This window comes from Capsicum annuum, chromosome 8 (assembly GCF_002878395.1).
Source record: "Capsicum annuum cultivar UCD-10X-F1 chromosome 8, UCD10Xv1.1, whole genome shotgun sequence".
NCBI lineage: Eukaryota > Viridiplantae > Streptophyta > Magnoliopsida > Solanales > Solanaceae > Capsicum > Capsicum annuum.
This window is the reverse complement of record NC_061118.1, coordinates 48,378,625-48,393,175: the sequence shown is the minus strand read 5'-3', so window position 1 is coordinate 48,393,175 and position 14,551 is coordinate 48,378,625. Positions and strand designations below refer to the sequence as shown.

Sequence of the window (14,551 nt, the reverse complement as noted above, 5' to 3'; positions counted from 1 at the left end):
TTAAAAAAAAACTTATTTATGAAATAAACATGATCCGTTAGCTTTTAATGAAGGTCAAATAAAATTAAGTGAAGAATAAAGAACAAAGAAATTACCTGTAATTAGTAAAATCAAAATCTTTGATGCAGTAAATTTAGGAGAAGATGATTTTTTTTGTCAGATGTCCCCGAAGAATGGTAGAAGATGAAAAATGTACCTTCTTCCGAAGCACTTTGGAACCTTTACCTTGACCAAACACGTATTGTTGATGTAGGTTATGTCGTCAGTGATTTGAAGTTTCGTTATATACAGCTCGTGCCTAATCACTTAACTCCAATACTTCTTCTACCTACCTCTACCCCTCCTCAAGCCCACCACTGCCAACCCTCACACTACCTAATTAGGGCATTTGTACATCTCTCTTTCACCTATCTGTACAATCTCAGTCTCATTTCCCGTATATTCACTATCTTCTGCATTAGGAATGGTATGGCTAACCATATTTATCTATTGTCCATATTGTTCACACCGTTCCTCCACCAAACTTGAATGAGTTAGAATTAGCTATTTGCTGAACTTACCTTGAAAGTGTCTTTTGCAAGGTCTTTCCTGTTCTTTCAGGAGTTTGCCACCTGCATTAGTGATTTGGTACCTTTTTTACATTTTATTACTCTAAGTTTCTTTTACGTGCTTTTCCACACCAACTTAACTTTTAGTTTGTTGACTCCTCATTATAATCTACCTAGCCTTACAATGCCTTCTACTAACTGTACTTGCACCTATATCCCTTCACTTCTCTATGGCTCTTGAACCACTTTTGAAAATTTCTTCTCAAGTTTGCACTCTTCCTTACTATGCCCATACTTGGTGTAGAATTTGCACAAACAAAACTTTCAATCATAATAGACTATTTGTTAAATCATTTTGCCTCATTTATGAACTTCACCTCATCTGGTAATAGAGCACCCATCTCCATCTCAATTTTGACATTTCCTTATTTTTACATTCTGCACTGGTTTTTTTATGTAAATCTGTGGAATATTATTAAATTTTTAGCAGATAGTTTTAGCAATGCATCTCAATTACCTATATTCTAGATTTACATTTTTCTATCAATGTCTTTAAAGCTATGTTTGATGTGTTCAATATAATAGTCGGGCTCGACTTTACTAAATAAAAGGGACGAAGCCTCAACTATCAAACTAATACTATACCAAACACGCCCCACATGTGGCCTTAGTCCCATAATCTTATGCTTATACCGGGTTAAACCAGGTTCTAACAATCTTCTAGTTATTTTGTTCTCTATTTCTACTTAATAAGATTCTGAGAAAAATGAGTTTGTGTCCACCGAACTAAAGAATTATGTTGATGTCTCTAGTAAACCAAAGTCACCGTTTAATATCTATTTTGCTTCACCTTATTTTTTTACAAATAAGAAATTGAAGATACTTGTTCAACTTAATGATAGTTTATATGTTTACTTGTGCACATCCAAAGGTGGAGGGCGTAGATATTAGCTAGGGCCAAGTTAAAAGACACATTTATGTATTATGTTATTCTACCCAGCCTTACACACTTAAACTTTCATCATAGGTGGAAGGTTCAAATTGCATATAAGAACCATCTATATATAAAAAGTTTCAAACTCAGAATATTTACTGTTGTATTAACCCATTCTTAGGTATAAACTATAATCAATATTTAGTATTCAAAATTTCATCAAAACACTATTCAGTATGTTAATTTTGCTAATTATTTTTAATTAATATATAGGATTGGAGTAAATAAAAGGAACAAAATCAAATTGGAGTACATCAATCTAATTGATTTGGTTGTTTATTGTTGAATCTTTAGATTATAATCCAAGAAGTATAGAAGCATCATATTACTATCAAGCCTAGTTCTCACTTTGGTGCCACTTCGAATGATTTGCGAAACAAGCCTTAGGATCTATCATCTTCTTCATTACAAAAATATAGGAAAGAGACAGCAAATCAAAACAATTTCTTTCAAAACAATAAAAATCATACCATCCGATAATGATCATCAAAACACACACACTGTGATGATGACAAAGAGACAAATGATTTAGGAAATTGTACGCATCTGCTGACCACCCTTGCTCATGAATCAGTTCTCTTTTTATTTTTATTTTTTGGGTTTCACCTAATATGTATGCTTAATTCATCTAATTTTCTTTTTCTATAGTTCTAGTATGTTTGAGAAAATGAAGAATGACCTAACAACACTGTAGCTTCATTTTAGAAAAAAGAAAAAGAGAGTTGAAGAGAATAATATCAACCAAGCTCACCATTACAAGTATGTCTGAAGGCCAATACATAAATATTCAACTTACAAAATAGGCATAGAGTCTAAATCAAGTCTACAATTATAAGTTAAACATACCTAAGTTTGTTAGCTAGCCAATGTTATTTAATGTGTACTCAATTTAGTGTGACTCATCACAATCTAACGATTCTAAATGCCCAACAGTGGTAACCTTCACGAAATCAATGTTAAAGCTTTTAAATCTCACAAAAATAACCAATTCCTCAAAATTTAAACAACACTCAATTTTTATATACGAAATTTAGTATCTCCTATGTGGAAAAGAGGGAGGCTGGGGTTACCAAATATGGCTAGGACGAAAATTTCACAGGTACACGGGGCATAATTTTGATGTGAACTTTTGGCCATTTTCATTTTAGCCTTATCAATCAAAATCTCAAACAAAAACTTCCCTTACTTAATTGCCTAAAATAATCACCAAAAACAACTACTAAAATCGCAAAAAATGCCAACAAAATAAATTCTTTCGAATAGTTATTTGAGTTGTATGCGGAGAAGGCACTAATACTCATTCTTATGACGCTATGTATCACTAGATATATGGACATTTTAGCTTTTCTTATTCGACCCTGTTTTTCCAGTTTTCAGAAACAACTAAGAAACTTATTCGCACACCTCAACTAAATCCACGGGACACCTATATCATGTAATAATTAATAAATTTCTAGGAAAAAAAAAACGTCTCCATTATCAAAGAAGTAGCAACAATTCTATCTTTAAGTATAGCAACAACGAAAGCCGGTGAAAATCGAAAGGGACCAACATCTAATCCATCGAACAAATGAAACTTAACTTCAACCAAATCTCCCTCCGACATTTGCAACAATCAATCAATTAATCACCCACCACACCACAACACATTTTTTCCTCTTCTTCAACTCCGAAACCTAAAATCAAAGAGATACACTCGTAAAATTCTGAAAATAAAAAGAGATAGAGAGATAGAAAATTGAAATAAATAAAGTGCACCTCTCAGTGGTCTAAAGAGCAAAGATTATTGTAATTGATGGCATTGAATTTACAAAGATAAAATGGGGAATCTAGACACAACTGAACTCCACTCTATCACGAAGAAGACGATGAAGACAAATTAAAATAAAATCCTAAAGATGGAGAGTCAATGTTTGAAGAAAAGAAGAAGATTGTGCAAACATGAAGCTGCAATACAAAGCTAAGTGGGTCTTATTTGTGCAAACAATGATTCTAGAAAAATGTATGTAGAAAACAGTAAATTATGGAGGGGACATTGCCACGTGGGAGATATTATTGAGGGTCAAAAGAAAAAAATGCGCTTGATTATCCTCTATGTTGAATTTGAGTTGAGATTTATGATTTGGTTACACATTTAGTGAATCTTGAATTATTTAGCCGATTAGAGAGCTGTTTCAGATCAAATTGATCCATTCCTCTTTTCTTTGAGTTAAATTATTGTCTTAGGACTAGTTTGAACCAATTTAACACCTTATAATGAAACTTCGAAGGCTTAGGGCTCATTTGTTTGCACTTAATGGAGGTCTTAATTTGAATGGTTCAGACTTCAGTTCATTAAGTGCATTTATTTTTTATTAAGATTTTAGCTCTTAATAGGTCTGAATAGGTCTTAATCATTCAGACATAGAATCAAGTCTTAATAGGTCTGAAGAGGTATTCTGGTGTTAGATAATATTCACCGCCACTCTATTCATAATCATCAATCACCACCTCTGCTACCGCTATCATTGTCAACCACCACCCACCACCACCAACCACCTCCACCATTACAACCACCATCGACAACAAATATTGCTACCAACCACTATTATTAACCGCTATCACATCTACTACCTCTATTATTCTAATTATATTTAACGCCACCAGCACCGTCAACACCACCACCACCATCATCAACCACTACATCCCTACTATCGACCAACTCATTTATCACAACTAGCATCACCGCTAACTACCACTATCAAACAAACATAAATATATCACTAACAAACATAAATATATTTTTTTTCAATCAAATAATAATTTTGTTGTATTAAATTACATACTTTTCTGATATATAACTAGTTTTTTACTTGAATTGTATTTTTTATTTTATTATACATACAAATAAACTTATTTTGTACATTCAGATGTTGAAAAACAAAGTCTTAATCATTCAATTTTCAGATCTAGAGACAACATCTCAATCATTCAGACATACATTCAGATTCAGGGGTCTGAATCTTAAAAAACACGTTTGAACCTTAAAAAAAAAAAAAAAAAACAAATGCAGCCTTAGTCTCGTTAATTTTGGTGTGGGGAGTTGGGGTGTGGGGAGAGCAGAGGATTTTCCTTAGTATGAACTTTCGAATTAATACTAAGCTCGGCCGGTACTCTCTCAAATCAAACATCCTAATTTTTCTCTTAATAGAAGGGAAATCTTTTTTTTTTTTTTGACGCAAATTAGACATCAAATTTTAGCTTTTTCAAGGAAATAATTAAAGTCTGAAAGGATAACCGCAATTAACTGAAATATATATTTTATATAAATTACCATAATCTTTCATGGTCCAAAAATGGCTTGCATTTTGTCCAATAAGTGATCAGATAGTAAACCACGATAAAATAAGATATAGCTTAGGTGGTGAAACATTTATGGTAATCTAGCCCTTTGTTTTCAGCAATGACCTAACCTTCTGACTTTTCCACTTAAATACCAAGCTTTTTTCCACATCCAATTCCTGACATGCGCCTAACACCTAAAGTATGTATTACAAGCGCATAAGCAAAGCGCCCTTGATGTTCTCAGTCAGAAGATAGGAATCACAGCAGACATCAAGGGGCATATAGCGTATCAACCACAATAATAACAACAAACAATTCAGCACGATATCAATCACAATAAGTTACACAGGCAGGGAGACACAATTCAATAATAACCTACAAAGCAGACATATTTCACATCCAAGTTTAAGTTTATATTTATTTCGGGGTCTAAAAATCCCCCACCAGCAGATGACATTTCCTCTATAAAGCTCATGCTTCAAACAAGTGTCGCTCTCGCGACAGTGATCTCCAACTTCAATCCTGTGAATGGAAAGGGCAAGTGAGCATATGTATAAGAAAACTATACACACAGGGAGATTATCCATAATAAAACTATAAATTAGAAATGAAGATTAAGTTTCGCAAGAGAAAGTGTAGACTAGCAAGATTCCCAGAGAAAGAGTAGATTAGCAAGAGGTGTCTCGCATCGACGCTATGCTGCAAACTGACGTGAAGACTAGCAACAACTACATTCACTAGATTGATAGCAAGATGATACAGACTAAATGGCTGCCTGCTACAACCAATTTTCTAGCCTTCCACACATCGAACCTCAAGTCCAGTTGAGAAAATACGGATCATTTTAGATTCATTTGTCTATGCAACTACTGGAGTGTGCATAACTAATAACTAATATGACGTACTAGTTGAACTTGAAATAGATAGGAAATGACATTCAACCAACCATTACTTGAGAGAACGAAATTCAGTAAATAAAGAACATGATACAAGTAAAAGCGGTTGCAATAAGGAACTAGGTGACTGAAGGACTGTGATGAGTAAACATGGACACAACATTACATTGTATATGCAGAAGCTGGAATGAATCAATTCTTTGGGGGCAATTTATCATTTCAAGTCCCAAACGTAATTTCTAATAAGAGACCAAAGAAAGGTATCAAGTTTTAATATTTATAAGAGAGAATCTTGTTCCTCGTGTTGTTAGTTTAATGCAATTATAAATTTTCCAAAATAGACATGATGCCCATTGCCCAGCAGCAGACTAAAGAGAGAAGAAGCTTTAGTAGAAATTTAAGTTTTAGATTTGGGCAGAAACGGGAGGGAGAAGCTTTAATAGATTGATAAACTGCCACTAGTGCAGCCACTTGCTTAAATAATAGATAACCGAGATAGACACACATGCCTACACAGAGATATTTTATTTTGACGAATAGACTATGATCTTTCAATGAAGATTCGAATCGATGATTGAATAGCAAAACTTTCTCTTTATACAACAAGAAAATTATTCACATAAGATGCATGGCTTCTCAGAATTCATAGAAGATAAATTTTCTCTTACCTCTCTAGATTACAAAAATGTAGGCAGGAAACTAAATTATTATAAACATGGTTTATTCAACATTACTAGATACCAAAGATTTAAACATATGTGATCTCGTAGTGTCCATTGAAATAACTTAAGTCTTTTTTTAATAATTTTTAATTACCCACCTACTTCACGAGTAGAGATAGACATTTGTCTTATCATGTTCCTTTAAAGATAAATGGTTATGGCAATAACATAAACATACTTACAAACAGAATGCTAAATGATAGCGAAACCTCATAATGGTCAGGTTGGAAAACAGCATTACTGTTCCAACTTAGGAGCACAGAGAAATGTCAAATAAGTGCAATGAATGACCAACACTGGAGGTTGTTACAGCGGACCAGCTAACATACCTCATCTTCATCATCGTCTCCGCCGTCTTCTTTGTTCTTCTTGAAACTGGTTGTACCCCCTTCCTTGCTAATGGGCAACTTCATTGCTCCAAAGGGTGTGTCCACATTTATGTTACCTTTCATGGAATAGCCAGTGCCTCTCCCTCTGATCATGTCCCAAAGAGCAGAGCCAAAGTCCTTGGGCCTGAAGGTTATGGGGAGATCAATATAGGTGATTCCATTTTTTTCAAGTTTAGCTGATTTCTCAAGCTCTGCACCACCAACATTCACATCGGAGAGCCAAAGATCATAATCAAGGCTATTGAGCCCCAGATCAAAGTCGTTCTTGTTTTCCAGCTTTAACTTAAGAACTGCTACAGTTTCCTCAAAAGAGAACCTCTTGAAATGGATTTTCTCAACATCAATATCTGGCTTGTAAGGTATAGGAATCTCTCCATTTTTCTCAAGAGGAATAGTTATCCTACCAAAAACAGGCACATCAACTATGAGGTCAACCTTGATCTTATATGGAATGATGCTTCCAGGCTTTATATCGTGGTATGTACTTTTGATGTCATCATAAACCAGATTAAGTGGTATTTTGACGGTCTCTGAACCATGTGCCTGGATCGTTCCAGCGTCAGGGATCAATCCAGAGAGCAGTTTCCTTCCATCACTCTCAATTAAGTAGTTTATGTCAATGAGAGGAATTGGGATGGGGTTCGGATTCTTCACAAGCACATCAACAACTATTTCAGCTTTTTCAAGATTGATATGAGGAATATGAATTCCAGAGACATCCGCAGTTGGTTTCCCGAAACCTATTGTTTCCTCGATTTTCTCACCAATATCATGGATGAAGTCCTTGACTTTTTCAATGAAGCCACCCTTTTCCTCATCTTTCTTCTCTTCTTTCTCCTCCTTGTCCTTGTCCTTGAAAATCCTTTCGACAACCTCTGGATTTTCCGAAGACGACATACCTAAAAGCAAAGCAAGAAAGCATATTAAATGATATAGTAGACTGAAAACAGGTATTTAAGACACAAATATAATATAGCAGCAACAAATGGGTGTTCAAAGTGTTACATAACTGAGCACCACAAACAGAAAAGTGTGTTTACATTGCTTCTAGAGGATTGCTAAAAAAGTACCGGAAAACATTTTGATATCACACTGCACTTTCATCATACATTTTTCAATCATACTTGAATAAGTTTTTCATACATATGGTGTGGATGACAAAAAATGTACTGCTTGTGCAACTACTAGTGCCAGTAGTGAACAACAACAACATTAACAACATACCCAGTGAAAAACCACAAGTGAGGTCTGGGGAGGGTAGAGTGTACGTAGGCCTTACCACTAGCTCATGGAGGGAGACAAGCTGTTTCCGAAAGACCCTCGGCTCAAGTGTAGCAGATCCAAGTACAAAAAGAAGGAAACAGAGAAGAACGCATTGCAACTAACAAGGGAAGCAGTGCAAAGGCTTTCATGAAAGGAGTGCCAATAGTGAGTGATTGAGTATTTAATCCAAGAATTTAGACAACCGTTAGAACAGTCCAGTACCACTAAGGATCATTATAAAAACCGCTAAACCCTTAATTCACTAGAATGCTCTACATTGTAATTTGGTTCTTTCCTTCTTTCCCTTTTTTTTCTTGTGAAGACCAATGTGCCACAAAGGCTGAAGACTGAGATTGGATCTAAATGAGACCAACGTGAGATAATTTTTTCCCTAACATGCGAAAGGTATGTGGTCACCAAGTGAGTTGCCCCTCTAGGCAAAGATTCCAAGGTTTCAAGGTGAACCTGGATGTTTCTTTCTTTCTTTCTTCCCTTTTGATTTTTTTTGTGCGCTTTTTTCTAGGGAAGGTGGTTCAACAGACCGCAAGTCTGCCTTGAGCAAAATTGGTTGATAGTTCAAGGGGCAAAGTACACAGATACCCGATTTTGATGCGGACATTTAACTTGGGCCTGTTTTATAAAATTTTTTCATATGTACCACTTCGGGACAACTTCAGCCCAAAATCTAACTTCTGACATTGTATTCGAAGTTTCACATAGCTGAAATACGTGGCTTAAGTTCCATTTTTGCTTGAACTTCAAACATATATGGCTGAGAACAAACTTCTGATAGAAATGGCAGAAAAAAAGGGCAGTCCAGTGCACTAAAGCTCCCGCTATGCGCAAGGTCCGGGGAAGGGCCCCACCACAAGGGTGTATTGTACGCAGCCTTACCTTGCATTTCTGCAAGAGGCTGTTTTCAAGGCTTGAACCCGTGACCTCCTGGTCATATGGCAGCAACTTTACCAGGCTCCCCTTCAAGAAATGGCAGAAGTCAGACAAAAATGAAAATGACTGAAGTCCCACCATTTTTGCCTGAACATTAGGCAAAAACTATTAAATTTCAGTCATATGTAATTTCAGACATTGTGTCTGAAGATTGATTGTGTTAACCTTAACTTCAGACATGCGTTTCATGTGCAAAAGAAAATTTAGAAAGCGGGTAAAAGTTAAAAGGTGGTGTCAGAACGCGCTGCCCCTCAAAATTTTTACTAGCTCAACAGACTTGATGGGATGAGCTGAGAGGGAAAAAGAGAAAGTCAAAGCCATGGAATAAATATTGGAGAACTAAGTGAAAATGGGGTTATCAACCATTGACTCTGACAATACATTCAAGAATCCAAACATCCAACCCAAAATCAAATCTTAAGGCATAAGAAGGAACAGCTATAAACCATTATAAACCCCTTTGAATAGAGGATAGATGTATACTCTAACAAGTAGTGGTACACAAGAAAATATAAAAGCTTTATTCTTTGGTCACAAGATTGAGTACTACTGCAATAAATTATGCACCTTTTTTCTGCACCTTACTTATTTAAAAAGGCAGCCCGATGCACTAAAGCTCCCGCTATGCGCAGCGTCCGGGGAAGAGCCAAACCACAAGGGTTTATTGTAAGCACCTTACCTTGCATTTATGCAAGCTACTATTTCCATAACTTGAACCCCTGATCTCCCTTCTAGACAGACGGCAACAACTTTACCAATTACACCTTATTTATTTATTTTAAAAAAAAAAACTAGGGGGTAGGGGAAGGGGAGATGGGAGGGGATTACAAAGTGGGGAATCAAATCCTTATCAACAAAGTTCGAGCAACCAACCAACTAACTGAGCTACTACGTTTCCGCAATTATGCACCTTATTTTAAGTCAAATTCTTGTAGTATAAACAAACAAGTCAACTACGATCATCCATACAAATCTGACGGTCAAAAAAATATATTCAAACAGAATCATATGAATCAAGTACCAAAGAAATGCAGGATCTGATCAGATCAATAGATGGCCATACATAAAGGGTAAAAAGATGTCATTCGGGGATATCAAGTCGATGTACACAACAGAGAATTTGATAGACATATTGCAATATTATTACAAAACACAAAAAGGGGTCGATCCGCATACAATCAAGAAAAGAAAAAAAGTAAAGAGCAGAAGAGAAAACAAAACAGAAAAATAATAGAGTACTAGAAAATAAGAAAGGTAGAAAGGAAAATGCAGAGTAGTATGTATTACCGGCTAGAACTTAATTGACCTTTGCCAATGGAATTTGCTACAAAGCTTGTTGATTTTGTTGCAGAGAAGCGTAACGATCGGAGTCTGTAGACTTATAAGGAAAGAAAGGTAAGTACAAGATATACAAGTGGTTCTCGGTACTGTCAACACATGTCTTCCCCGTGTGGAGTCCGTGGACATAACATTCTGAAATATGTCTTTAATTTAAAAGAAAAAAAATCAAATTTACCACTCTACTTTTAATAATTGATCAATTTTAACTTTAATCATACTTTGCAGCTATATTTGTCCTCACCGTTAAAAAAGTTTTTATATCTACCCCTCAATTTAATATATGGTCCCAAATTCAATAGAATAAACTATTTTTAAAAATAAAATCTATACCCGACTCATGTTAATCGAAAGGACCTAAATTCATGCTGATTTTCTGAAAGTTGTTTTCTTCTAAATCTAAGAGAGAAGCTCTTCTGTTAACAAAGATATGAACATATTTTCCTCTTCACACTTCACCTTCATTAATGGCAATTTCTACACTATGAAATCATGAATATGTCATTTGAGCCATCGTCGGAGCAGCAACCTCCGACGTCAAACCACCACAATTGTATTATATGAATAGAGTTGAAAACAAATCCAAAAGGACTAAAGGCCGATGAACAAAATTATATGTGCCAAATCAAATACTTTTTTCGTTCTTTCCGTTTATTAATCCTTCTCTTACTGTTCATTCATAAATTCATAGTATTGTTGGTTCTAAAAAATAATGAAGAGAGGTTACTAAGAATCTTTATCTTTCAATTTTTATGGACAACCCATAAGGTATTTTATTATCCTCATTTTTAATGATCAGAAGAAGCAAACTTCGACTACAAAAATTATTTCCCGATTTAAAAGGCTTTATATATTCACAAAGGAACATATGCGGATGATTGTATTGTTGAGAGAATTACACAGCACAATTGCTATGTGGGTTTTAATTTTCATGATCGGGTCAGACGGGTAATGAATTTTATTTTTTAAAAATAAGTTATTTTATTGAATTTGGGACATTCCGTTTATTTGAGGGGTAGATATGAGAACTTTCATAATGATAGGTGAGGGTAAAGTTGACCAATGAGGGATAGATTTCACCTTTTCACCTAATTTTAAAAAATAACAAATCTATCTTTTGAAAGTAGAATGTGATCAAAATAGATTTTGTATAATTATTTTATGCACTATATTTTTTTAAAACGGATTGGAGTGATGACTATTAATAATGGAAAGTGTAATTTTTTTTATGCACTATTTCTTTTTCACATAGTATATAAAAATGAAGCACTATTAATTATTTTTTTATATACTGCACTAATTTTATAAATTATCCATTTAATTTTATATAGTGCACTAAAATAATGCACTATCCATTTATGGAGATGTGCACTATTTCAATGTATTTTCTTTTTTATGTAATGTACTTTTTTTTGTTATTTTACTAGATTAGTGTACGTGTATTGCACGTATATTATGTTTTTGTATATATATGTGTGTGTGTGGACGCGCGTGTATAACATATCTCTCCCATCATAAGAAAAAATATTAGAGTCTTAAAATATTATAGAATGTCTTGTTATTGATAAGGAACATTAAACAAAAATGTATAAAATCATTTCCTAAATAGTTTTTAAAAATTTATTAAAATAAACCAAGTTAATCTCTAAATAGTACTTATTTAACTATTATACTTATTTTCAAATTTTATAAATATTTTATTTTTAATAGAGAATCATTTCTTTTTTTAGGTTTCAAAATATTCTTTTTAAAATCAAAACAATTGGCTATTTGAGATGATGATACATTGTGAACATGTTAGTGTCATTAAGATTATGCTTTATTAGTGTTAAGGTTAGTTTAATATATTTATGTATTTTTAATTTATGACATGCCTTTATTTATAAAAATGCATTAATAAAATTATTATTAAGCATTAAATGAGCATGAATAAATAAATTAATGCATACAATTATTTTCAAAACTTTTTTTCCAAATGACAAAAGGTCCAAAAATATATTTCGCGTTTCAATTCATACTATTTACTTTTTTTTTCTCTATAAGCTGCTACAATTCAAATTAATTTGTAAATAATATTAACTCATCATAATTATTTTCTAAATACTATAAATATTTTATTTTTAATAGAAAACTATTTCTTTTCCCAAATTTCAATATTTTTATCAATTTTTTTTTAATCAAGATAAAGGGTATTTTAGATGACTATACATCTTTGATATGTTAGTGTCATTGAGGTTACGCTTGATTATGGTAAGGATATTTTACTAAATTTTTACATATTTTTAATAAATTAAGACTACAAAATTTGAAAGTTTTCATTACTTTTTTGAGATTTTGTTCTTTTGTGACACATAAATTAAGATGAGATGAGATGATAATCATAGATATCCAAAAAAAAAAAAAAATTTGGTTAAAGCATACAAATAAAAATAAATCTGGATACAAAGTCAAATAAAAGACAAAAAAATCAAAGATGATCCAAAGCAAAAAAAAGTAAAGGATCGAATTAGGCCCATAAATTGGCCCAACCTGATTCAGGTCATAAAAAATATTTGTCTGATGACTTTACTTTTGAAAAGTTGTGAAAAGCTCTCTCTTCTTGTACTGATATTTCTTTATTTATACATAGAAGCTTTCATGTTCAGCTTCTTTGTGTGCATCTGCATTTTTTACAAGTCTGAAAATTTGTTTGCCTCAAAAATAAATAATTTTTGGTATAGTATTACTCTTAATTTTCTTCTTTGGCAGATCTTACTTGAGAGACTGAACATGAAAGCTTTAAAAAATCTATGGTAACTTTGAGAATTCTACTAACTCTCTCTCCAATGATTATTATGTAAGTAATATCTTAAAAGTGATAACTTAGTTGTAACGACGATTTTTGGTACAGGTGATCCTGTAGTGTTTTGCTTTATGTTATCTTTTAAATAATAATCTAAGCAAAGTCACAAAATTGATTTTCCTTTAAAGAGATGTTAGTAAAGTGGTTTTTGAGCTTCTTTTGGTACATAACTTCTTATAGGAGTTTTTGTACGCACAAATTCTTTGTTATTCTTCATTCTTCACCATAGGTTAGTTTTGCCTAATTAGCTTATTTTATTTTGTTGCTTAGGAATCTTGATAAAAGAGTATGTCACTCATTATTCTAGCTATAAGTGTGAATGAAGATTTCTTTAAAAAGATTAGTGCTTTCAATTCATTGGTGCTCTTTTTTCTCTTATGCATTATTCAAGTAAGATTTTGAAAATTTTATTTGGTGGTGTCACTAGTTGTAAAATTATATTTTATAGATTAACAGAAGACGGAAAAAAAGAGAAATTTTATTGATGTTGGAAATACAAAATAAAAGATGAAGTAGTGTTGATGATGATTGTGAGAGGAAGTATATTTAGATATGTTGTTTGAACTATTCTTTTTCTTACACCTCATATCCTAGGAGAATAATTGAGTTTTCATTTATCCTCCGACATGACTCAAACCTTCAATCTAACGGTTGATAGTGGAGGTGCTCAATCATTCAAATTAGTCCTTAAATATGGCCACGAGTAAGGTTAGTATAATTTTCTCTTTAATCAGGATTGATATATAGAGAGCTTGACGACAAATAGCTTCAACTATGGACATGATATGGTTTATGTTTTCCGGTTACAAGTTGTTACAACTAAGACAATAATTTATGAATTAGAACTTGATACTTTCACTTTCTGTAGTGGAAGAAAGATTATTGTTGATTTATTTGTGTTGTATTATTATGCTCATATATAAGGTAAAAAGATCTCAAATAATATATGATAAGATAAAAATAGAAAAATCATCTCACACGTCTTTATTTATTTCGTCTTGTAAGGGCTTTTGAAAAGTTGAAATGCTAGTTAATGGAGGCAGATGTTACTTTTGAGACACGTAGAAAGTCTACGGAAGATGTTGGTCCAATGATTATCGGGAAAGGGCTCATCATCGATAAATGGGTCATTTACTATTCTAACTCACAATTAGAATCTTGTAGTTCCTCTTTAGTGATTTTATATGTTGGAAAATTATGTGATATTCAACTCTCTCTTCCGTTGTTATGATATTTATATATAGCTTAGTTGGAGGTGACTACATACTTATTGTCCAAGGAAATACC

At 33.2% G+C, this 14,551-nt stretch overlaps 1 protein-coding gene across 2 annotated transcripts; it reads right to left on the bottom strand.

Moving 5' to 3' along the window:
• Positions 1–5,148: 5,148 nt before the first annotated feature.
• Positions 5,149–11,280, bottom strand: LOC107847033. 2 transcript variants are annotated; one of them, XM_016691290.2, is made up of 3 exons: positions 10,372–11,280; positions 6,814–7,772; positions 5,149–5,388 (listed from the first exon to the last, which is right to left on the bottom strand). In XM_016691290.2, the coding sequence occupies exons 2-3, from the start codon at positions 7,768–7,770 to the stop codon at positions 5,383–5,385; spliced, it is 963 nt and encodes a 320-aa protein (XP_016546776.1). In that variant the 5' UTR covers positions 7,771–7,772; positions 10,372–11,280; the 3' UTR covers positions 5,149–5,382. The 2 variants fall into 2 exon arrangements, with proteins under 2 accessions (XP_016546776.1, XP_016546771.1); XM_016691285.2 differs by lacking the exon at positions 5,149–5,388 and having other exon boundaries at positions 6,501–7,772; positions 10,372–11,162.
• Positions 11,281–14,551: the final 3,271 nt, after the last annotated feature.

Coding starts and splice junctions, on each gene's coding strand:
- LOC107847033 (XM_016691285.2), bottom strand. CDS start 7,770: ATGTCGTCTTCGGAAAATCCAGAGGTTGTCGAAAGGATTTTCAAGGAC.